Source organism: Pteronotus mesoamericanus, unplaced genomic scaffold (assembly GCF_021234165.1).
Source record: "Pteronotus mesoamericanus isolate MK-2021 breed Mesoamerican mustached bat unplaced genomic scaffold, CSHL_Meso_final contig_52, whole genome shotgun sequence".
Taxonomy (NCBI): domain Eukaryota; kingdom Metazoa; phylum Chordata; class Mammalia; order Chiroptera; family Mormoopidae; genus Pteronotus; species Pteronotus mesoamericanus.
In genome coordinates this window covers 13,837,481-13,862,447 of record NW_026555189.1, presented here as the reverse complement: position 1 = coordinate 13,862,447, position 24,967 = coordinate 13,837,481, and the positions used below count along the sequence as shown (strand labels likewise).

General features: G+C 53.4%; 1 protein-coding gene across 2 annotated transcripts in view; it reads left to right on the top strand.

Moving 5' to 3' along the window:
• The first annotated feature begins 462 nt into the window (after positions 1 to 462).
• CDH5 (cadherin 5) overlaps positions 463 to 24,967 on the top strand; it is a 36,686-nt gene continuing 12,181 nt past the window's right edge. Inside the window, exons 1-6 of one of the 2 annotated variants that reach the window (XM_054579357.1) lie at positions 463 to 558; positions 16,125 to 16,344; positions 20,911 to 21,199; positions 22,201 to 22,317; positions 23,224 to 23,388; positions 24,048 to 24,235. In XM_054579357.1, the coding sequence (XP_054435332.1) occupies positions 16,144 to 16,344; positions 20,911 to 21,199; positions 22,201 to 22,317; positions 23,224 to 23,388; positions 24,048 to 24,235 (960 nt within the window). In that variant the 5' untranslated portion in view covers positions 463 to 558; positions 16,125 to 16,143. Of the gene's footprint in view, positions 559 to 10,728; positions 11,071 to 16,124; positions 16,345 to 20,910; positions 21,200 to 22,200; positions 22,318 to 23,223; positions 23,389 to 24,047; positions 24,236 to 24,967 lie in introns of those variants that run through there. The other variant, XM_054579358.1, reaches the window with a different exon arrangement.

Sequence of the window (24,967 nt, the reverse complement as noted above, 5' to 3'; positions counted from 1 at the left end):
GTCCGCGCCTCCGGCAGCATGTCAGGAGGTCACCTGGGGGAATATGGCCCTGGGCCAGACTGACCCTGGCTGGACCTCTGATTCTGCTATGCCCCAGCTGGGGGGACAGGCTTACACGGGCTGAGTCTCAAGTGTCCTGAGCTATAAAATGGCAGTGATGATACCTGCTCTTGGGGTTACGAGAAGGACAGACTAAGGCCCTTCGCAGGTGCTGAGCGGAGGGCCCCAGATTTGAGGCCTGGAGTTAGGGTACAGATTGAGCGTCCCAGGCCTAGGCCTCCATGGGGACAGCCTGGCTGGGCCGGGCGGCCGCCCACCACAGGCCTGCCTAGCTGCAGCCAGCCCGGCCCTCACACAGAAACAATAACAGGAAACCATCCCAGGGGGAAGTGGGCCAGGGCCAGCTGGAAAACCTGAAGGGGCGGCGGCCGGCCTCCCTCGGGCTGCCGGGTGTGGCTCCCCTCGAGAGGCTGCGGAGGAGCTCCAGAGCTCCACAGCACTCGGCCCAGACGGACAGCCTGACTGGCGGAACACAGACACCTCCCAGCCCACAGCACGGTGAGTGAGCGCGCCCCACACCCCGACCCACCCCACACCCATCGCCGCGTGCCCAAGCCAGGAGGGTCCCTGCCTTCCCCATCTGTGGAATGGTTGCCGTGGGGGTCCCCAGGGAAGAGCCAGGCCTCGGGGCAGATGGGGTCTCCTCCTGGCACAGAGCAGGGCTGAGGAGCACTTGAGCGGGCATCCTCAAGGCTGAGCGAGTGGGTGAGGGCCAGGCTCTCCGACGTGTACTCTCCCCCTCGTGACTCCCATCACTGCTGGGCTCAAACGAGCAGGGTGCTGCCTGAGCCGCCGGCCCACCAGGGCCAGAGGACTGGCACGCAGGCCTAGGCCCCTGTTGGCGCTCCTTCCCCCGTGGGAGAGGATTAACTGCGGCTGCCATCATGCCCCCCGGCCCAAGGCTCTGTGCTGGGACTGGGAGAGGAGGCCTGGAAGGGGAGCACGGAGCCTCGGCGCCCTGTCAGCCTGTGCCCCGGTTTCAGAACAGGCAAACTGAGGCTTAACTCTGGGCACTCGGGGCCCTGCCTGTGGAAGCCCCTCCCCTACCTGCCCCACTCAGAGCTGTGGGAGCTGGGTCAGGAGGGCGGCCCACCCTTTCTCCCCCAACACCCAGATACCCACAGCCCTCAAATTTTGGGGAAGCCTCTCAAAAGGACTTGTCTCAGGCGGTCTAGGGTGAGAGCCCAGGCCAGAGACAGTGGTCCTGGGTGCAGATCCCAGCTCTACCACTCGCTTCCCGTGTGACTTTGGGAAAATCACTCCACATTGTTATCAGACCTCAGTTTGCTTGTCTGAACAATTCACTGTGGGATTGGAGGCAAGGCACAGGAGCTCTCATACAATGGAGCTCCTTATCTTACTACTACCAAGCACCGCAGGAGTTAGCTACAGCCTTTCTCCGATTCTCAGTGAAGGAAACTGAGATTTGGAGAAGTTTAGTAAGAGCTGGGGTGGGGGGCTTGAACCAGGATCTCGTACCCTGAAGCTCAGGCTCTTTCTGGTACCATGTAGCTTCTCCATGTCTCAACTTTCTCATCCATCAAACAAAGGCAGTGGTCCCTTCGCGAGTGAGTTTATTGAGGCAAAGCACATGCCTGGCTCTCAGGAATGACTCATGGTAGGGCATCTTCAAGAAACCTCAGCTGGCCCCGGCCAGGTGGCTAGGTTGGTTGGAGTGTCGTTCCATGCACCAAAAAGGTCACGGGTTCTTTCCCCAGTCAGGGCACATACACCTAGGTTACGGGTTCAGTCCCAAGTCAGAACAGTAAGCAACCAATCGGTGTTTCTCACATTGATGTTTCTCTTTCTCCATCCCCTCTTCTTTAAAATCAATAAATATATCCTTGGGTGAGGATTTTTAAAGAAAAATCACAGCTGAATTTACCTTCTACCCCAGAGCTGACTGTGGCTGTGAATGTCATAAAGTTTTGGTCCCCAGAGGTCAGGGGGCCCCCAGCAGTTGAGTGGGGCAGTGAAAGCCAGAGGACCTCAACTCGGCACTTCCTCTGGCAAGCGCTGTGGGCAGCTCCTCAGAGCCAAGCACAACGCTTGTTCCCCACCCACGACGATGCTGTTTCTGCCAGGACAGGTGGGCAGACAGAACCCTACAGGGGATGAAGGGCATTCTGAGGGGGGCAGGGAAGAGGACGTGGGGAGCCCAGTGTGGCTGGAGGCTCTGCAGAGCCCAGCATGGCAAAGGGCTAGTGATGCTGGAGGCCAGGAATGCCCGGACCAGGAGTCTTCAGGGGACACCTTCAGGGGACGGGGGGCAGGGCCTCTCCTGTCTGGCCTGAATCCAGCCATCGGGGGGCTCCAACCTGGAGGGCAGCAGGTGACCTCCAGAGGCCTGGGAGCTGCTGAGTCTCAGGCGGCCCTACCAACTCCAGCTTACTGTGATGAGGGGGTAGGGGCGGCATCCGCTGGCCTCGAAGGGGTTCAACTGCCCGCCCTGCAGTCTGGACCTGCGCAATTGTGCTGCCGCACAAGGGCCGGACGTGGGGGCAGGAAGCCAGAGGGGGCCATGCTTTTCTCCCATCCTTAGATGACTCACAGCTCTGTTGTTGCCTCGGGGACACAAGGTGGACACAGTAGCCACCAGCTTGGGAAAAACCGTGAGCCCCTTAGCCGTGGGGACCCATGCCTGCTACATCCATCACTCTATACCACCACTAATTATGCCCCCCTCCACCAGCGAGCAACACGGAAGCTACTAAAAGAATGCCTCTTTGACAGACAGAACCACAGAGGCCGAGAGAGGCTGAGTGGTGAGGTTACAGGATGAGATGAAAGAAGGGTATGAGTGAGAGCAGGTCCTTTGGGCCCCACAGCCCCCACCACACTCCATAATCAAGTCCAGAGAGAAGAGAAGTCAGGGAGGACTGTAGGTATCAGGATGAGCCAGGAGCCCAGTAACCTTAGGGGAGGAATGCTCTGAGAGAGAAGTCCTACCCTGAGGAGCTTGGCTTTTCTGGATGGAGAAATACTGAAAAGCCCAACCTAACCCAGGTCCAAGATGATGTTGGGTGGAGAAATCATGGAAGATTTTCTGGAGGAAGAGCAGAAGCCCCATAAGATACTGTCAGGTCTTGGGTCTACAATCTGATCCTCAGTCTTATCTCTCTAGGGCAGGGGATTAACCCAAAGGGCCCTAAACTCATTCAGGGACCTCCAGATTGCCTGTGTGGGGCCCCAGCGCAACAGTCAGATCCTGGCAAGTGGAGATACCAGGAAGAGGAGGAAGTGGGGCCCGTGAGGCCAGGCCAGGCAGGCAGTGAATGAGATTTCCTTCTGGGGAAGAACAGAGGGGAGCAGAAGGTGGACCCAGGGCAGAGCCAGGAAATGAGGTCAGATGTGAGTCGGCCAGTCGAGTTCATAGCCTTCTGGGCTGGAGGGGTGAGTAGATGAGGGCCAAGACACTTACTGAGCACCTACTGTATACTGGGCTTCAAACTGATTTCATTTAATGCTCCAGACGAGCTATTATTGATGAAGCAGCTAGAGCTCAGAGAGGGCAGGGGATGGGCCTCAGGCCATACAGCTCATGAGCTGGTTCAAACAAGCAAATGGTGGGGCTCATTCTCTTGCCCCCACTGACTGCCTCAGAGCCCCAGTCAAGGTCAGGAAGTCCAGAGGATCTAGTAAAGGCCGGGGGGCAGGGGTTCTCTCCTTGAGCCCCGTAGATGCCCCATTGGGAGACAGGGGCATAGGCTGGAAGATCCCAGAACCCAGAGACCCTAGCACAAACTTGTTTCAAATCACAAACCAGCTCTAGTAAATTTGTAGTTCCTACTTCAAAGTTTATATTGAGGATTCAGGGGCTGAGTTCAAGTTCAGTGGGAATAAACACTGTGGTTGATTAGTGATGTCTACCAAGGGTATGAGAATGAGTGAGTGACAACCTATGAGCTCGCTCTAACTGCAAGAGGCTCCCTGCACAGTGGTAGGTGTATATTCATCGAGGACACATAAGAAGGAAAAACTTAATGTCCTCAAAGGATCCGATCTTAGAGTGGTGTTTCTGATAACACCACGGGCCATTCAAGAGGCTATTTAGGGACAGGGAAGGGCTTCTTGGAGTTATACAAACTACTGCACTGCTCTGACCACCCAAGGTGCTGTCTGCAAACACACAGGTTGGTCCTGAACCCCGTGAGTGAGGAAGGACACAGTGACAAGGCCAGAACTGGAGATGAGGCAGGCTGGCAGGCAGCAGTGGGGACACCGGGGCCTTGGGTTCATGCAGCTGGATGTTGGGTGAAGTGGAGACAGACCCAGACCTGCCTGGTGAGAGACCCTCAGCTGTCCTAGGGGCAGGAGTCGATCAGAAGACCTCATGAGGGAAGGGGCCTGGGGCTTGAAAAGAAGTACAGCATTCACTCAGGGGACAGAGCAAGGAAGGGCATTCGGAAAAAGGGAACAGCCTATGCAAAAAGCCTGCTGGAGAGAGGAAGAACCCTGTGCATTCCAGAAGGGTCTAGTTCTCCTCCTGCCAGGAAGGGCAGGGAGGTGGGGAAGAGGAGAGCTGGAGGGGTGGGCAGGGAACACACGGTCATGCTGGCCTTGAACTCTGGCTCAAGAGCTAGATTCCTCCTGCAGGGAGTGGGGAGCCAGGGAGGGGGTTCAGCAGGGGAGCTGCGTGGTCAGTGTGGTCAGCTCTCAGCAGAGCCAAGACATGGAAGGGCCCCGAGGGGAGGGGACCAGGTCGGGGACCCACAGGAGCAGGTCCCTGGGCTGAACTGAGCCACAAACCAGGAGAAAGTCCAGGAGCAGCTCAGTCCCACCCCCAACACTCCCCAACCTGAGGCTCCCAGGGCCTCACCCTCCATCCTCCCAGTGTGTGGCTGCCAAGGCCCTGCTGCAGATGCTGGGGCTCAGCAGCCAGTCTGGGAATCCCTGAAGGAGTTTGGGGATCCCTGGCTCCAACCTCTGCCCTGGACTGAGGCTGTGGGGTGGGAGGGTGCCAGGAAGAGCTGCCCAGGGCCACACATGGAGCAGGGGCAGGGTTGCGTGGCCCAACACATCCCCTTCCAAAGACACCCCTCCGCCACGCTCTGGGCCCAGGCCCTCATCCCTGACCTGGGGCCTCTGGGCCAGAGCCCAGAGCCTGCAGGAGGCTGTGCTGGGACTAAGTGTTCAATCCCCCTTCTGGAGCTTTGCCTGCCGTTAGGCTGAGCTGGCAAGTCTTGTCCCAGCTGACAGTGAATGTGCTGGGTGGGAGCAGACGGGCCAGACCCCAGGGGCAGAGACTTTTTAGGAGCTGGCGGACTCCTGGAGACAGACGTGTGTACTTGTGTGGGCACATCTGAGGGCATGGCGTATCCATTTAGCCTGAGGACATGTGTGTATCCCTGACCTGGAGGCTTCTTCCACCCCACCCCCAGCGTCCTCAGCCTATTCAATAACCCCCCACAGCCCAGACTTAGCCCCTGAAACCTCAGGCTTGAGCAGGGCCCTGGTCAGGTCGGGAGCAGGGGTCTGCCTGATGGTCAGGGGCAGGACCAGCCCAGGAGTATCTGCCAGGCTGCCCCGCTGAGTGGCTCCCAGCTGGGTGCAGGCTTCCTGGGGTCGATTTAGCTACAAATGAAGCAACTCCAGCCACTCCCCTCCTCTCCCTTTGTGCCCTGTGACCCCCAAGCCCCTCCTTTTAAAGAGCACAAAGCTAAGCAGATCTCACAGCCCTAGTAACACATGGGGGCCACAAAGAGAAAAGGAGCAAAGTTAGATTTGCCTGACCTCCCGCACAGCAGGATGGAGAGGGGCAGGACTCACTCCTGAACCAAGAGCCTCAAGCCAGCCGAGGGCACTCCCCCGCCCCCTCCCCGGCCCTCAGCTCTCTCACAGCTTCCTGACTCCCCCATCAAAGCATGCACCACCATCTGAAACAACAGCTTTTATCCAATGGCAGTGTCCATCTCCTCTACAGGGATGCAGCCTGAGTTTGCTCCCCAAGCACAGTTCAGTGCTAGCCACGTAGTCAGTGCTCAATAAGTGCTTGTTGAGTGGCTGTGTGACCCCAAGGCTCTAGGGAAGGCTTCAGAGAGGCAGTGACATGGGAACTAAATCCAGGCAGAGGAGAGAGAGCAGCAAGTGCAAAGGCCAGTTTGGGACCGAGTCTGGTGGGTGCTACCATCCTATGGGCTGGCACTACCCTTGGGAGGCTCACCAAGCTCCCCTGGGACCCAGACAGGTGAACAAGGAAGAGCAAACAGAGGCACAGGACCCCCACTTGGCTGGGCCTTGAGAGCCCCCGGTCAGTCCTCAGGCCCAGCCCAGGCATCTCGGCTTCCCCCTCACTGTGGGCACAGACCCCGACAGGCGGCTCTCCGCAGCCCCGTCCCGGCACCCAGGTGTGGCGGAACCCAGCCACTGGTCCTCCAAGGCTCCCCTGCCCCTGGTCTCCCCGCCCACTCCCCAGGGGCTTTGGGCCACACTGTCCTCTCATTTTGGGCCCTCCAGACCTCCCCAGCCTGATGGAGGGCACGGAAGGCCTGCCCACATCCACGAGTCTATCTGGAGCTGCCCCCGACAGTCTTTAACAGGGGTCCGGGGATGGGCATGGTCCCAGACCCTGCGGGACAGGGACACAGGCAGGCGCCTGGCCTCTGCGTGCCCGGCACGCACATCTGAGCTGCCACGCAAATCCTCTCTCCCCTCAAGGCAGTTGTAGGGCAAGTTCTCATGGCTGCTCAGCTAGGAATTTCTGAGCGTGGAAATCACTTCCAGAATCTTCCAACCTCTGCATATCTGTCATACCCAAATCCACCCTGCACCGGCCGGATCACTCTGAAAATCGTGAGAGCAACCAGGAGACACGACTCCTGCCTGCGGCAAGGTCAAGGGTTACAATGAGTCTGACCTCAGCTGTGGCACTGACGGCAGGGGGGTGTGGCCAGGGAAATTTTGCTTCCAGCTGTGGAGACAGTCCTTCCCGCCACGGGGCTTCCTCCCCATTAGCAGCATCAGGAGGAAAGACTGTTGGTAAAACTCTTCCCCTGGACACCCTTTTTAACAGCCAGATTTCTCACACAAAAGGTAAAAGACAAAAAAACATGGCTTTTCAGACAGAAAAGCCTCTCGGGTCCTACTGAGGTAAGGTGTCGGAGACCAGGATGTAGGAGAAGGTAGATCTGGGCGAGGGCTCCAGATCGACGACTCTGAAGCCATTTGTCATGAGTCTCAGTTTCTTCCTCTGTGAAATGGGGCTGGGAATTCCTGCCTCTAGGGACAGTGGGAAGACTGAATGAGACGGTCTCTGAGAAGGCCCAGCACGGCGAACAGTTTATTATAGTCACTGCATGTCTGTCTCCACAGAGAGCGGAGACGCGACGACAAAAGCACTCTGTGGGGTGAAAGGCAGCCTCAATCCAAATCCTGGCTCTGCCTCCTGCTGCTGTGTGACCCGAGAGGACTCGCTCTACCCCTCTGGGCCTCACCTGCAGAATGGGATTACTTACAACGGCCTTACAGCCTGGCCCTGTGCCACTGAGGAGGTGCTCGGGAATGTCACTTACAGCTCACTGAGCACATAGACACCCCTCCCCCTGCCCATCCCAAGACACACTGGTGACGTGGGGTGACTCTGTGGGGCCTGTGCCAGTCCTGTGTGCCAAGGGAGCTCTCTCAGGGGCTCACACGAGGGCCTCTGCTGGACACGGATGGAACCTGAGGGACTTGTCTGCACGTTAAGAGAATGCTTTGTATGTGGGGCCAGCCAAAGGCCACTGAGGGGTTGATGTCCCCTGTGAGGCACGTGGCCCTAGCCTGTGACTGGCAGCCTCTGCTTTATTTCAGTCCAGTGTGGTTCTCCATTTGTTCGGCTGATGGCTGCTGTCGGCCCTGGGACCACAAGCCCACCCAAGCAGGCCCCAGCAAGGAGGAAGCTGTCTTTGTGTCAGACAGGAGACAGCACTGTCCCCCCAGGTTCAAATGAGGAGACTGTGTGAAGGGAATACTCACAGAACTGGGGGCTTGGCTAAGGGGACAGGGATACTGCAGCACATGGGGGAGCAGTAACACTGAGAGCCGTTACTGCCCAGGGCCAAAGGCACAGGGGAGAGAAGGTGGTTTCCAGAACCCAGCGAGGGGCAGAGCCATGGAGGGGCTGCCTGGTAGGGGCTGTCATCCTGGACGCAGGCAGCCACAGCAAAGAATATGAACCAGCACAGAAAGCCACAGGGAGAAACACCCCTGCTCCCTCCTCCCACCCTCAGAGCTCCTGCCAAGCCCCTATTGGCCAAACAGCAGGAATCAGGAAGCCCCGGGGTCAGCACCCGTCCCCCACCCCCCCAACACACACACAGAGCATAGGTCAGAGGAGGTGGAGAGGGTGCGGACAGGAGGGTGTGGATTTGGCCAGTGGTGGCCTGCAAATCCCCCAACTAAGTGGCTGCATATGAAGGAATAAAAAGGGCGAGTGCTCGGTGTAACAGACCCCGAGCGTGAGCAAGGAGGATTCATATGTGTAAGGTTCCACTTTTAGCTACTGCTTATTGGCCATGTAGCAAATATTTTCTAATTCAGCCTGAAAACAGCCCTGAGAGGTAGATGCTAGTGTCCCCACTGTACAGATGATGAAACTGAAGCTCAGTGAACAAAGTGTCTTGAGCCCAGTCACTCAGGGACAGGCTGCAGTCAGAGCCGTGACCCTGCACTGAGTAAGCCCAAAGAGGGAAGATCCATACGTGACCCGTGGCCAGGCCTTGGGGAGTGGGAAAGACGTCAGTGGGGCAAGATGCAAAGATCTCCGGGAAGGAGAGGAAGCTGTGGGGCCTGGACATCAACCTTGCGACAGCCCCAAGCTGTGCTGCAGTGGACGATACCCAAAGGCACGCAGGGCTGCGGGTCGGGGCGGGCGGGGGGGAGAGCTGTCAGGGCTCACTGCTCCTCTCTAGCGACCTGCTCCCCTTGCTGTTCCAGCCTTGCAGATTAAGCGCCATCCACACAGCAGCCCTCTGCACGCTGCTCCAGCCCTGCTTCCTCCCCCAGCCTTCCAGGCTGGTCTCCAGCAGGGGCTGGCCATTGCCACAGCGACGTTTAATAGGCAACTCCAGCCTGACACAGGCCACACAGACCTTTCGGTTTCCTCCCCTCCAAACATGTCACCCCCCCACCCCCGGCCTGTCTTCGGAATCTCAATAAAGGTCCTGCTGTCCCCCCAACTGCTCAGGCCAAAGCCTGGGTGTTTCCTTGATACCTTTCCATCCTGCGCCCCCTACAGCCCCTGCCCCAGCAAAGCCTGCTAACTCTACCTGAAACACACATCAGTGGCCGTCCCCTCCTCACTCTCTCACCTGGATGACAGGGGCTGCCGCCCGGATCCCCCCTCACCCGGTCAGTCCCCTCCCCACAGCCAACTGCACAACCCGAGTGCATTAGCTTTCTATGGCTGCTATAAGGAACCACCCGAAACGCGGCAGCTTAAGACCACCCTGATTTACTGGTCTGTTATCTTACAGCCTGGAGGTCAGAGGTCTGAAAGGGGTTTCAGGGGGCGACCGTCGGGGCTGCCTTCCTTCCGGAGGCTCTGGGGGAGAATCCATCCCCTAGCCTGGTCCTTGGCCTGTGGTCCCACAGCATTCCAACCTCCGTTTCTGCTCTTCTGTTGTCTGTCTCCTTTTTCCAGATTCTTTCCCACCCTACCCCCTACCTTCATTCTTCCCACACAATCCAGGATAATCTCTCTATCTCAAGATCCTTAATCTTATCTGCTAAAATTAGCCCTTCTGTCCTGTACGGGTTCCAGGGACAAGAACATGCACATCTTGGGGCGGGGGACAGGGTACAGCCTACAGAATTGACCTGACCCCTCTTCTTGAGCCCCACACTCCCTCACTGTTCATTTCTACCTGACCCAGGGGCCTTCTTTGGTTTTTCAAATACACTAATGACTTCTCTACCTCAGGCCCTTTGCACTTGTTGGTCTTTGCGCTTAGAATTTCCTTCCTTTCCCTGCATTCCTGGGGCTGACACTCAGCTATTGCCCTAAGTGCCGCCTCTCTGAGAGGCCTTCCCTGGCCTCTACCTCCACGCTGGCCAGCTGCCCCCTCTGCCGCGTCTTCTGTTGTAACCCTGGACCACCTCCGGATCGCTAGCTGATGCTTTTTCCCATTTACTTATTTTCTTGGTGTTCCCACTACAGTGTGTGCTCCCCAAGGGTGGGCCCTGTCTATCTTGCTCAGTGCTGTACCCCAGGGGGCCCAGCATACAATGGGTGCTCAGGACCCCTCAAGGCTAGCACCCTGTCCAGTTCAGAGGCCTGAAAATTCTCTCTCCCTTTCTCTCAGTTTTAATTCAGTTTGTTTTACTTTTTCTTTTTTGAGTCATTTCTCTCTTGAGGAAGGAAGAAGAACCAAGATGAGTAGTTCCTTTCTAGGCAAGAAAGGAAATGACCCACCAGGCCTGGGCCCAGAGAGGCTAGGACTGGGGTCATGCGTGCCGCCTCCCCCAAGTGAGGACCAGCTTCCTGTCCAGGGCTCCCAACCTCCCACACCTTTGTTCACTGCCTGCCTCCAGCCTGGAATGGCTGCCCTTTCCAAATCCTACATCAAAGGGGGCTGGGTCTCTTCCAAGTAAACCGCCTGGGTTGTGACTAAGGAATGTGATACGCAAAGCCAGGAGGGCTTCCCCCCAGGCACATGGCACTTGCGTTCTGTAGCCTGCTCTGCCCCACCCCAACCCCAGCAAGCCACTTCCTTATGGGCCAGTGGCAGAGGCCATAAGGTGGGGGCTTTGGATGCTAAGATCAGCAGTCCGAGGCCGGGCTGGCCCAGAGCAGACATCCTCAGCCCTCAGGGAGGCGAGCCTGGCGCCAGTGTCTCAGAGGAAGTTGCTAGAGTTTGGAAATCTCCCGTGCTGTGCAGAGTCCAGCCTCTCCCCTAGGCCGGGGCAGGGGACAGCTGTAGAAGAGGCTTCCTACCCAGCACCCTGCGGGTCTGCATCTCTCCAGGCAGAAGCCCTGGTCCCACTACCACCCACCCACCTTCTTCCCCTGAGCCATCCCGGGGGCCACAGGTCAGTGACACAGGGACCCAGCAGGGGAGGACGGACGGGGTCAGGGCTGTGAGGGCACAGTGACAGCCATGGTCAGAGCCTCCACCTCCTGGGCAGTGGAGCCTCCACCTGGGGCAATGGGGCAATCCCTCCTCCTGGAATTCTGGATGAAGCCGAGCCCCTATCGATGGGCGGCCCCAGGTCCCAGCCCAGGCTATCCAAGGGCTGCCTTCAGGGGCATGCAATCTGGGCAATCGCTGGGACCCTGAGCTTGAAAGGGCCTCGGGCTTGGTATTATGTTCTTCTATCACCATCCTGAAATTCTTAGTAACTTTTGAACATAGGACACCACACTTAAATTTGGCACTAGGCTCTGAAAATAACAAAGCCAGTCTTGTGAGCCCAGGCTCTCGACCTCTCCCGTCTCCCCCTACCCCTTGCTCAGGAGACTGCTGCTAAGCTGATCACGTCCAGTGAATTCTGGAGTGAGGCCTGGCCCTCTTGGTTAAGGTGTCCGGGTTTCCTAAGAGCCTTCTAAGACAGCACCAAAGCAATGCTACCCCAGAGACTCTAAGGCTGGCCAGGGCACAGGTTTACTTAAAGGAGCCTTTAAATCCCACATCATAGCAGCTGCTGGGACAAGAAAGAATAGTAGGTTCCAGTCAAGGTAACAGTAGGTAAACGCAGTACACACATCCTCCCACAACCACATCAAAATTACTACCAAACTCCCGAACAACTATCATTTAGAACCACCTGAAATCTAGCTGAACAGAAGTCCTATAATGGATGCAAAAAAGACACCACATCGAGGCTGGTAGGAGGGGTAGAGAGGCAGAAGGGGCTGGTCCGACGTCCCTGTGGGGCAGTTAAAAATTGAGAGGGATATCTCAGCTACAGAGGTACCCACCGCTGAGCAGCGAGGGGTCTCACCCCCAGACCACGCGCCCCAGCCTAGGGTTCCAAGGCCAGGAAGAGAAGTCCCCCACGACTTCTGGCTGAGAAAACCAGCGGTCACTGTGGCTCAGGGTGACAGAGGGCTGTTGGAGTCCCAGGTACTCCTCTTTTTTTTTTTTTTTTTTAATTGAATTTATTTGGGCGACATTGCTTGATAAAACCATATAGGTTTCAATGGTACAACTCAATAAAACATCGCCTGTGCACCGCATCACGCCCACACCACCCAAAGTCAAGCCTCTTTCCATCCCCGCTTACCCCCCCTTTGCCCCCTTCCACCTCCTCCCGCCCCCCTTTCCCTCTGGTTATCACCATAATGTTGACCATGCCTATCTGTCATATGTATTTTTTTTCTTAATTCCTTCACCTTTTTCATCCAGCCCCCAACCCTCCTCCCCTCTGACAGCTGTCAGCCTGTTCTATGTATCTGTTTTATTCAATTATTTTGTTAATTAGACTCCACATGTAAGTGCAATCATATAGTATTTGTCTTTCCCTGACTGGATTGTTTCACTTAGCATAATAATGTCCAGGTCCACTCATGTTGTGGCAAAAGGTAAGATTTTGTTCTTTTTTTACAGCTGAGCACTATTCCCTTGTGTAAATGTACCGCAGCTTTTTAATCTACTCACTACTAATGGGCACAAGTTGCTTTCATATCTTGGTGATTGTAAAGAATGCTGCAATGAATCTAAGGGTACATATATTCTTTTGAATTAAATGTTTTGGGTTCCTTCGGATAGATTCCCAACCTGCATTCCCGCCAGGAGTACATGAAGGTTCCCTTATCCAGACCTCCTTGGATTCAGTCTATCTGAGCTCTAGTGCTGGGGTAAGCAGCTCGAAAGGCACCAGGGACTTACAAGGAGGAATTGAATTGTCTGGCTTTGGGGCAGGGGTTGAAGGGGCCACTCTCTCCCACACAGGAGTGCTAGTAGAGGCCACTGCTCTTTGCTGAGCCCTCCCCCGTAGAGCAGGCAGGCAGGCACCATAACGGAGTCTCCATAAACCTGGCTAACACTGTTTGCCCTGCCATGGTGATTCCCTGAGACTCCGCCCCACCCAACCTGCAGCAGACCCAAGCCACTCCGAGGGCCGTTTCCTACCGAGGCCTGTCTTGGCTCAAGCTACAGATTTTCCTAAAATCTCTCCGAGGTTCAAAAATCCCAAACAAGGAGCTTCTGGCCTCAGCGCGTCCTACACTTTTTGCAAAGTGGCCCCAGGCACTTCACTAGGGACAGCCAGCCTTGGTTCGTAGCTTGGCTCTCCCAGGCCCAGCACAAGTAGCAGCTATCTGCAGATTGCTCTGTAGCTCATGTCAGGTGGCCCCAGACAGGGCTCAGGTGGTGACTGACATTGGCCAGCACCACCCCAAAGGCCCCAAGCCAGCATTCCAGGTAGACAGCTTCAGGTCATGCTGCAGCGCCACCTAACCACCTTCAGAGCAACACATTCAAGTGGCAAACCCACCGGGGACCAGAGCCCCTCTGAAGAAAATCCTGCTCCACAGGGTGGACCTCTGTAGCAGCGTTTCACTGTAGTCACAGCTAGTCCTTGCAGCTGATTGGCCTTGGGGTAAATCCCTCTCAATGACATGCCAACAGCTATCTAGGCTCAACTACAATGGGGGGAGGGGGGACATACACAACTCACACGGGGGTACACCTGGAGCATCCACTCAGGTGATGAGAGAGGCTATGCCCCTGGGCCCTACTTGACACCTGTTACATAAGGCCACTCTACCAAGACTGGGAGACAGAGCAGCTCTACCTGCTCTACAATTTATTTTGAAAAAATAATGATAGAAAACTTCTCTAACCTGGTGAAGAAAATAGACATACAAGTTCAAGAAGCACAGAGAATCCCAAACAAGATGGATGCAAAGAAGCCCACACCAGGACAACATCATAATTAAAATGCCAAAAGTTAAAGATAAAGAGGGAATCTTAAAAGCAACAAGAGAAAAGCAGTTAGTTACCTACAAGGGAACTCCCATAAGATGTCAGCTGATTTTTCAATATCTTGGCAGGCCAGAAGGGACTGGCACAAAATATTCAAAGTGATGAAAAGCAAGGACCTACAACCAAGAGTATTCTCCCCAGCCAAGGTATCATTTAGAATTGAAGGACAGATAAAGAGCTTTCCAGACAGAAAAAAAGTTGAAGAAGTTCAGTACCACCAAACCAGTATTATAAGAAATATTAAAGGGTCTTCTTTAAAAAGAAAAAAAAAATCAAAAATACAAAAAACCTGCAATAAATTCATATCAACAATTTTATAGATTAAATGCTCCAATCAAAAGACATCCAGTGGCTGAATGGATAACAAAACAAGACCTTACATATGCTGTCTATAAAAGACTCACTTCAAATCAAGACACACACAGACTGAAAGTAAAGGGATGGAAAGCAACATTTCATGAAAACTGAAATAAAAAAAAAAAAAAAACTGTGGTAGCAATACTTATACCAGACAAAATAAATTTTTAAGCAAAGGCTATAACAAGAGACAAAGAAGGACCCAGCAATTCCACTTCTGGGTATTTATTTGAAAAAACCCAAAACACTAAATCTAAAAGACAAAAAAAATAAATAAATAAAAATTAAAAAAATAAAAGACATATACATCCATATACTCTTTGCAGCATTATTTTATTTTTTTTATAAGATTTGATTTATTTTTAGAGAGAGGGGACAGGAGGGAAAAAGGGAGGGAGAAAGACATCGATGTATGAGAGAAACATAAATCAGTTGCCACTCATACGCACCCCAACTGGGCACCTGGCTCACAATCCCATCATGTACACTGACCAGGAATCGATCCAGCGACCCTTCGCTTTGCAAGACAATGCTCAACCAACTGAGCCAGGTAGGTCAGGACAACTGCAGCATTATTGTCAACAGCCAAAATACGGAAGCAGCCTAAGTGTTCATCAATAGAATGAATGGATAAAGAAGAAGTGGTGCATATATACAATGGAATATGACTCAGCAATAAAAAAAAGAATGAAATCTTGCATCTGCAACAACATGGATGAACCTGGAGGGTACTGTGTGAAGTGAAGTCAGACAGGGAAAACAAATGCTATATGATTTCACATATATGTGGAATCTGAAAATAAAATAAACAAACAAGAAAAGAGAAACAGACTCACAGATACAAAGAAGATTTTGACAGTTGCCAGATGGGAGGGTTTTGGTGGGGGGGGACAGGTGAAAAAGGTGACAAGATGAATAAGTGCCAATTGGTAGTTATCGAATAGTGATGAAGATGTAAAGTACAGCATAGCGTATGTAGCTGATAATATTGTAATAACTATGTACAGTTTAGGATGGGTACTAGATTTATCTGGGGTGATCATAAAGTTATGTAAATATCTAATCATCGGGTTGTATACCTGAAACTAATTTAACATTGTACATCGACTTCTAATAAATAAATAAATAAGCAAACAAACAGAGAGCAGAAGGAAAAAGCATGAACTTTTGGCCCTCCCTTGCAGTCTGAATGATCACAGAAATGTTACTAAACTTCTCTGATCCTCAGCTTACCTGTCAGATGAGGATTACAATTATACTCACCTCGAGGGCTACTGGGAGAATTAAATAGGATAACACGGAGCGCTTGAACAGTGTCAGGACAATAACCGGTGAGGGATAAATGTTAGCTGGGTTCCGCTGTCACCACCACTTGCTCCAAGGTGCACTCACTTCTTTGTACGTTGACTTTCTAAGGTATAAAATGAGGATAACTGGGTGCCCACTGCACAGGGCTTCGGGAGCAACCATCAGCATCAGCATCACCTCACCACGCACCCCCACCCCCCACCCCAACCTCCAGGAAACCTTCCTACAGCCCCCTTCTGGGCCTGCCTCTCGCCTGTGCTTGCTTCCACAGTAGCACACGTGACACTTAAATAGGAATTCTTTCTGTGTCTGCCTTCGTCTCCCAGATTTGGAGCTCTCTGGGGCAGGGACAGAGTCTGGTTCTGCTGGTACCAGCAGAGGGTGAAGGATGAAAGAGTGGACAGATGAGGAGAGTTCGGCTGTCCCTGGGAGCTGCTCGCTCACACGGGTAGTAACCAATATGCCCTGATGGTGTCTTCTCTCCTTCCCCAGATCTGTGCCTTCTCAGAAGATGCATTTGCTTCCGATACTACTGGCCACAGTGGGCCCCTGCTTGGGCCTGCTGACAGCAGCTGTCACACGCACTGACCCTGCCCAACTGGATAGTCCTGGCATGCTCTCCACCCACCGGCGCCAGAAGAGAGACTGGATCTGGAACCAGATGCACATTGATGAAGAGAAAAACACCTCACTGCCCCATCACGTGGGCAAGGTAAGGCTCAGGCCCAGAGCAGGAGAGGCCTCGGCAGCAGGTGGCCCGTGGTGGTGGTGGTAACGGTGGTGGCGAGGTGGCGGCGGCGGTAGGGGCGGGGCTGGCCGCGCGAGGGTGATGGTACCGGTGGGAGGATGGACGGGGTGGGGCAGATGCGGTGGTGGTGCTGGCCGAGATGATGGAGGGAAAGGGGATGCCGCGAGGGTGATGCCGTAGTGACGCAGATGGTGATGGCACAGAGGAGGGTCGTGGAAGGGGTGGTTATGAGCGTGGGGTCGTGAGAGCGACGGGCAAGGGGAGGCGGTGGGGGTAATAACGGAGGTGATGAGGAGGGGGGAGGGGGAAGGTGGTGACGGTGGTCAGGGAGGTAACAGTGACTGTGGAGGTGGCGGTGGCGGTGATGGTGAGGACGAAGAGGAAGGTTACAGCGGCGGCGGTGGTAGTAATAACGGTGCTGAGGGTGAGGAAGAGGGAGCTGCTGTTGGCTCTGGTGGCAGAGTGACTGTGTCAGTGACGGTGGTAGTGGTGTTGGAGGTGCGGTGTTAGGGTGTGGCTGTGGCGGAAATGATGGTGAATGTCAGGGTCCGTTTTCTCCCAGATCTTGGTCTGTGGACCAAATACCACCGGTGGAAGGACCACCCCATGCACGGGCTGAAAAGACCAGCCCAAGGCTTAGGGAAGAACCAGCCAAGTCTGCCAAAAAAGTTTCCCACCTGAGAGGTCTAGTAAACCTGAGCAGCCTTCTACAAAATTGTGCTGGTGATAAAGCTAATCATCCAGGCCATGGTTTGCCAACCCTGGTCTAGACCTTTGAACTTCCTCAAAAAAAACCAACTTCCTCTCAGACTATCCCTCCCTAGTTTTCTGTCACCTTACACAACTCCCCAGATTCTAGAACATCCACAAGAAGGCAACTAACACAAGCCTGCCCTCCAGGGCTCCAGCTCCTACTTCCTCCCACTTTAAAACCTGTTCACCCCAGTCACCTTCCTAGAACTTAGAGTGACAACTGAACTGATTTACTGTGTCACAGTGTTATTGATGTCAAAACCAACCATTCTAATGGAAAAGAATGGCTCTGGCAGTGGAATTTCACACACAAGGACAGGTAGATGGACTAGGTATTTTGAGAGTTATCAATGAGGAAAAAAATGTCTTTCACATGCATAAAATCTCACCATGTCAGTTTCTTGGACTCTAAACATGGCTGGCTAAAGAGGAATAATAGATCAATGTACTGATGAGAGGAAATAAAGTGCCAAACACAGTGAGCAAAGATAACATGGTCCCCATCCTTGTGGCACTTGTGGTCTAAAATAGGGGCTGGCAAAACCGGCCCACCACCTGGTTTTGTAAATGAAGTTTTATTGGAACAGAGTCATGCCCATGCACTTACAAATTGTGGTGGCTGCTTTCATACTACATTCGCCTATGTGAGTAGCTGTGATGAAGGCCACAGAGTTGAAAATATTTACTATTTGGCCTTTTATAGAAACAGTTTGCCCACCCTCATCTTAAAGCATAGCACACACTAGACAAAGAGCTCCGCCAACAGCGGTGATGGAGAAGCCCTATGGTTACAGAAAAAGAGACTGGACGGAACCCCCTGATGGAGGAGGGTCCAGTCTGGCCTCGCAACAGAAATGCCACAGCGGCTGGGGAAGCCCACTCGCAGCCCGGCCAAGAGCCAGCTTACTGTGTGCCGGGGCTCCTCTGTCTCCCAAGATTGACTGGGAAGTTTAAATCCCTCAGTGCAGCTACTTACGGGGAAAAGACACTTGCCCAGGACAGAACCCTAGGAGAACGCAGTCCCAGGAAAGCACAGGGTTGCTGACTTCCAGCACGAATAAGAACACTATGTCATAGAGGAAAATGCCATCAACCCACCCACATCCTTCAAAATGGAATAATTATGTCATGAATCAGCCACTGAAGAGAGTGGCTGGACCCAAGGATGAGTCAGGGAGAATCAGCAGAAAACAGAAAACAGAAACACCTGCGTCACACGCAGCCTGACGTGGCAACCTTGAATGGGCTCACCCGAGGGTCTTTGAGCTGAAGGAAGAGCGTCAGGTCTGCTGTAATCGGCCATCAGGGTTCACTAGGTACCTGGCATTGAGCTGGGGGACAGAAGAGCCTCATGCAACCCCTACCCTGAACAGCAGCAAGGCTGCCTGTGAGGGACAAGAGAAGGGTCCCCAGGAGCACCTCTTGGTTCCCAAAGACGTCACCTAAGGGAAGGAAGTCCCTGTTTACTAAGGGCGGAACACGGAGCCTTTGTTTACAGAGCTGGCTGGACAATGGAAGTGAGTCCTGGGCAGTCTTCTAAATCCACAACTAACCGTCATTAAGATGTTATGTCCAAATGTAGTGATAATTTTTATTTGTATTTATTTTTATTTATTTTTTAATAACAGAAAGTTTATTTGCAAAGTCACAGAGGTAGGAAAAGTGAACCAGCTGGGCATGGGCTCAGAAAACAAGTTATAGAGAGAGGCAAAAGAAGGGCCCCTGGAACTTAGGAGAAAGAAAACCAAGCACACTCGAAAACAAGGTTCGAGGGGGCGTGCTCTAGAGACCGAGGGTATGCCCAAAGATAGTGATCACTGTCAGAGAGGAGGGCTCCCCAAAATCCACAACCACAATCTAACCATGAGGAAAATGTCAGACAAACTCCAAGAGAAGGGCATCCTACACCAGAACATCTCCAAACTGTCACGGTCACCAAAAACAATGCAAGTCTGAGAAACTCCCACAGCCCACAAGAGCTTAAAGAAATATGGTAACTAGATGAAATGGGGTGTCCTAGAGGGAATCTGAAAACAGAAAAAGCACATTAAGTAAAAACTAAGAAAAATGTGCATAAGTGATAGACTTTAGTCAATAGTGAGGTACCAATATTGTTCCATTAATTATAACAAAGGCACCAGACAAATGTAAGATGTTGATAATAAAGGAAACTGGGAGCGGGGTATATGACAACTCTCTGTACTATCTTTTTCAACTTTTCTCTACATCTAAAATTTTTTTTAAAAAATAAAGTCTATTTAAGAGAAGTTGGGGGAAGGAAAACAGAAACATGTTCAAATGAAATCTTATGCAGAATTCTAATACAACAGGTCAAAGCTGACTGACGGCCCCTCACTGTTCCTAGCCATGTGGCCCCTAACACACCCACTCGGAGCCAAGCCTGGAATCACCATCTTACCCAAACCCTGAACGACTCGCACAGGCCCCAGGCTGTCCCTCCTGCCGAGTCTCCACTGTCCCTTCAGGCCACAGGTCACAGAGCCTCACTTTTCATCATATGACCAGCCACTGAGCTGCAGGACCTCCTCCTGAACCTACCTGCCTGCCCCTGCACCCCGCAGCCCACAGCCCTGTTCCAGAAAGCTCTACCACCTCTCACTGCTGCCCTGCCTCTCTCCCTCCCTCCCATCTGAGGAGAGTGTCCTCCCTCCCCGTCTCTACTTCCTCACTTGGCAGGCTCTTCTCTGCGCTGTTATCTGGCTTCTCACCCCGCCACCCTCTGGATGCTGCCCGCACCACGGGCTCCAGGGACTGCTAAATCTGAGGGACATTCCCAGACCTCATGCAATTTGGCCACACCTTCCTCGAAGCTCCATTTTCTGTCTGAAATCCACTCTTTCTTGGCCAACAGACATATAAAACAATGCTCAACATCCCTAATCATCAGAGAAATACAAATTAAAACCACAATGAGATATCGTCTCACACCTGTCAGAACGGCTATCCTCAAAAAGACAAGAAATAACAAGTGTTGGGGAGGATGTGGAGAAAAGGAAACCCTTGTGCACTGTTGGTGGGAATGTAAATTAGCACAGCTGCTGTGGAAAAGAGCATGAGGTTCCTCAAAAATTTGAAAATAGAACGACCACACAACCCTGCAATTCCATTTCTAGGTATTTATCCAAAGAAAAATAAAAACACTAATTCAAAAATACACATGCACCCCTATGTTTGCACAGTGTTCTTTACAATCCTCGTAATACAGAAGCAACCTGGGTGTCCATAAACAGACGAATGGATAGAAAAGATGTGAGATACACACACACACACATTTCACTTACATGTGGAATCTAAAAAACACAAACCAGAAAAAAAACCTCAGAGAGAGAACAAACTAATTGCCCTAGGGGAGGCTGATGGGGGATGAATGAAAAGGGTGAAGTGGGATAAAAGATACACACCTCCAGTTATAAGTAAATAATTAAGTCATGAGGATGTAATGTACAGCATAAGGAATACAGTCGATAATATCATAACTTTGTACTGTGACAGATGGTCGCTAGACTTACTGTGGTGATCATATCTTAAAGAACATAAATGTTGACTCACTATGTTGTACACCTAAAACTAATGTAATGTTGTATAACCACTATACTCTAATTGTTAAAAATTGCAGTGTCACATCCCCAATACCACACATGTGCTCAAACATGCATGTGTGCATATACATGTACATACATTTGCACACTCACATGGGTACACACACACACAGCTGCCACTGCCCGTTCCTAGCACAGGGCACCTCTTCTTTCCTAGATTAAATCGAGTGTGAACAGCAAGAACGCCAAGTACCTGCTCAGAGGAGAATCTGTCGGCAAGGTCTTCCGGGTCAATGAGAACACAGGGGACGTGTACGCTTTGGAGAGGCTAGACAGGGAGAAGGTCTCCGAGTACCACCTCACTGCCCTCGTGGTGGACAAGAACACCAACCGAGACCTGGAGTCTCCTTCCAGCTTCACCATCAAAGTTCATGATGTGAATGACAAGTGGCCTGTGTTCACTCACCGGTTTTTCAATGCAAGTGTGCTCGAGATGTCGACTATGGGTAGGTACTCAGTCTGTCCCGCTCCCGTCCCTCTCCCTCCTCTGCAGCCTGAAAGCACCCCCTCCATCAGCAACTTCACTGCCTGGGGCCAGGATCAGTGAGTTCAAGGCAGCAATTGTGACAACCCGAGTCATGGGCTGAGCCCCCGACCCTGATCATGGGCTGGGCCCCGACCCTGATCATGGGCTGGGCCCCGACTCTGGTCATGGGCTGAAGCCTGACCCTGGTGATGGGCTGAGCTTTAACCATCAAGAGATACACACGTGTGACCACGCTTTACAGCACACCCCACCCGCTGCTCTGACTCTCAGGACTAACACAGTAAGAGTGTAAGAGCGTAGCTTTCGCACGTGAATAAATGCCAACTCTGCCACCAGGGCAGTAAGAGTCATCTCTGGGATCCAAGCAGGAGTAGAGGGGGAGGCCTAGAGCCCTCACCCCAAGGTGTGTCTCCAGCCTGGACCACGGGCCACCAGAGGTTACTATTCATCCCTCAGTTCTACCCCAAGCCGCCAGGAGGTGCCAGAAAAGGGTTCCCTTCCCCCACCTTGGTCCAGGGTCCCTGGCCAAGGCCCCGGGACCAGACCTTCCTGTTAAGTATGGGGATCCTGAAGTTCAAGGGGAAAAGAGCTGTGACACCTGCCCCTTTGGGGGCACCCTCCCATTCCCTTGTTTCCTCTCTTCTAGTGGAGGAAAGAAGCAACCCCCTCACTCTCCTAGGTCTCTCCTCATGACCTCAATCATGTACCCCTCCCTCATAGCTGCATCCATGAAAACCGCCTGTTCTCTATGCTCCCTTCAAAGCTGACCAGGCTGGTCCCCTACCCCTGCCTGCACTTTGTTCCCATGAAGGCTCTTTAGGGAACAAAGCAGCCTTTCCTCCCTCCAGACCTGGGGGAGGTGGGTTCAGGGAACACGCTGAGCTCCATCTGCCCTAATCTGCAACTGGGGTGAAGGACCTGCAGTCACAAGGCTGCAACCCCTGGTCTCTCTCTCCGCAGGGACCCCTGTCATCCAACTGACAGCAGTGGATGCAGATGACCCCACCGTGGGAGACCACACCTCTGTCCTGTACCAAATACTGAAAGGAGGCGAAAATTTTCGCATTGATAATAATGGTCTGTATGACTAACCCTCCTGTGGCTTGGGCGGGGGGGGGGAGGAAAATATTCCAGGTGCAGATGCTGGAGGAAGTCCAGTCTGACCGTGCCACCGACCACTGAACAACACTGTCCTGGGGAGGTGGTCAGTATCACATGTTAAGACAAGGTGGCTGGTGAGGTTAGAAGGAAGCAGACAGGTGCCCAAGGCATGGACTCCAGTTCTGGGAACCAAGCAAGGACCCAAGCAGTGGCACAGGAAGCAGGAGTGAAAGCTGGTTAGCAGCTCTGGGTGTGGATTCAGAGAGTTCTGGCTTCCAAACCCAGCTCTTCAACTCACCTCCTCTAAAGGCCTCAGGCAGGTCAACTAACCTCTGTAAGCCTGGGTTCCCTCATCGAAAAATGGGGCTGCTGATACTCATCCTGCATGGTAGCTGTAAAGTACGAATTAGACAACGTATAGCGAGCACAGAGTCCATTGTAATTGTCCACTCAATGAGACTTTAAAAACTGTATCGACTGAGTCTTGGGAGCAAGACAGAAGCCCAGCTGGCCAGGCCCAGGGATACGGCAAGTGCACGGCACTGACAGTGCCACGCACTGTGAAGCGCTGAGGCAGCCATCACCGACCCAGCACGGCGCTCTCTCCACGCTGCGTCTCGCGGTGGCCTTTGGCCTCGTACTCTTTCTCCACACAATGCTCCAGGCAGCTAGGGCTAAGGCCGGACCAACCTGTTTGGGCAGCTTTGGCCTCAAAGGGCAGGGGGTGGAGGCAGGGGGTGGTTGACCAGCATCCCTCAGCCTTCGATGCACCTGGAATGACCTGGGTGCTTTTAAGTCAGGTGCTCTCTGGAGAGGCCTGGACAGCAGCATTTTCTCCAAGCTCCTCGGGTCACCTGGCTCCTGCTGGGACACTTTTTGCAGGAGTCATTTCCACAAAACACAGTAACTTGGACCGAGAGGTGCAGGCCAGATACGAGATTGTGGTGGAAGCACAAGACGCCCAAGGCCTCCAGGGGGAGTCAGGCACGGCCACGGTGCTGGTCACTCTGCAGGACATCAACGACAACTTCCCCATCTTCACTCAGAGTAAGCTCCTCCCCTGGGGCCCCGGGGAGAGCAGGGATTGGGATACACGAGGGACAGAGCCAAGAGACTCCCCTCCTCTTCCCCCACCCCAGGGTGGGCCTAAGGCCCAGGGAAGTCATTTTGGTGAAGGGAGGGACCTGCTCCCCATCCCTGCACACATTCCCAAAACTGTCCTGCTGCTCTCAGACTCAGGACACTGACCCCACCCACAGGCCAATCCTCCCCAAAGATGTCTGACAAGAGCTTTTCACATGCCCTGGGTGGGGCTGGGAGGAAGTCAGAAGGCTCTTTACTTGTACCCCCAATGCTCAAGCACCCCAAGGACAGGCCAGTTTTCCTCAAGTGGCCTCGCTGTGTGTGGCCTAAGGTCCCTGAAAGCAGGACTCATTTCCTTGTCTCTCCTGTAGATGAATAACTCCCCTAGCAAAGTGCCTGGCACATAGCCAGTGCTCGATAATTAGTTGGATGGATGGAGGGAAGGAAGGAAGGACAGACAGGCGAGCAGAATCACTTTGACTTGGGACTCAAAATTCTAGTGGCATTATTATTATTGTCCCATGTCCCTTTCCTATACGAGAATATATTAGGGTAGTGGGAGGGACAATCGCCTTGTCTATGTCATTAATCCTATGCCCTTTGGGGTGTCCTATTTGCATCAGCCAAGTACACATTTACGGTGCCTGAAGACATCCGCGTGGGCAGCTCCCTGGGCTGTCTGTCTGTTGAGGACCCAGATGAGCCCGATAACCGGAAGACCAAGTACAGCATCGTGCAGGGCGAGTACAGAGACACCTTCACCATCGAGACAGACCACACCCGCAACGAGGGTATCATCAAGTCCAAGAAGGTTTGCAGGCCTGGGGCACGGGGACAGATACGGGGTCAGGAGCTCCCAGCATGCCCAGAACTTGCACAGGGGCTGCTACCAGGTCAGAGGTCATCACAGGTGCAGTCTGGGTCAGTGTGGAGCTGGCCGTGTGCTTATGGGAACGGGGACAGGCCGCTAGGAGGGAAAGGTCGATGCCTTAGGCTGGGTTACCCCCGAAACAGACCGTCAGGCAAGGATCTGGGTGTAAACAGTTTATTTGGAAGGCGATCCCAGGAAGCTCCAGGAGCAGTGACACATGAAAGGAGGGAGATGATGTGGGGCTCTTCAGTGAACAGATTTTCACTGTAGACAATGGGGCATGGTCACTGGGGACATCGGGGTGGCAGCTGCCTCGGAGTTGCAGCAGCTGAGGGTGAGCCAGGGTGTGGACAGAGGGCCGCACCTGGGGGCATTCATTCCCTGGCACTTTCCAGCCTGCCCTGGGCACCACCCGCTAGAGCACTGGTAGAGTCACAGGTGCTTGCCGCAGAAAGCCCTCGGCTCACGCGGAAACGGTGAGTGCCGTGGGGATATCGATGGCCGTGGGCAGAGGCTGCTGACAGACAGAGCAGTCAGATGGACTGAACCCGGAAGACGGGGGAGGGTCCGGCCAGGGGCACAAAGAGCCTCCAGAATGACCATGCAGGGGACTAGAGGCCCTCAGTCAGGGATGATCCACCTCAACTGGGACATTCCAGAACCTTCTGCGTG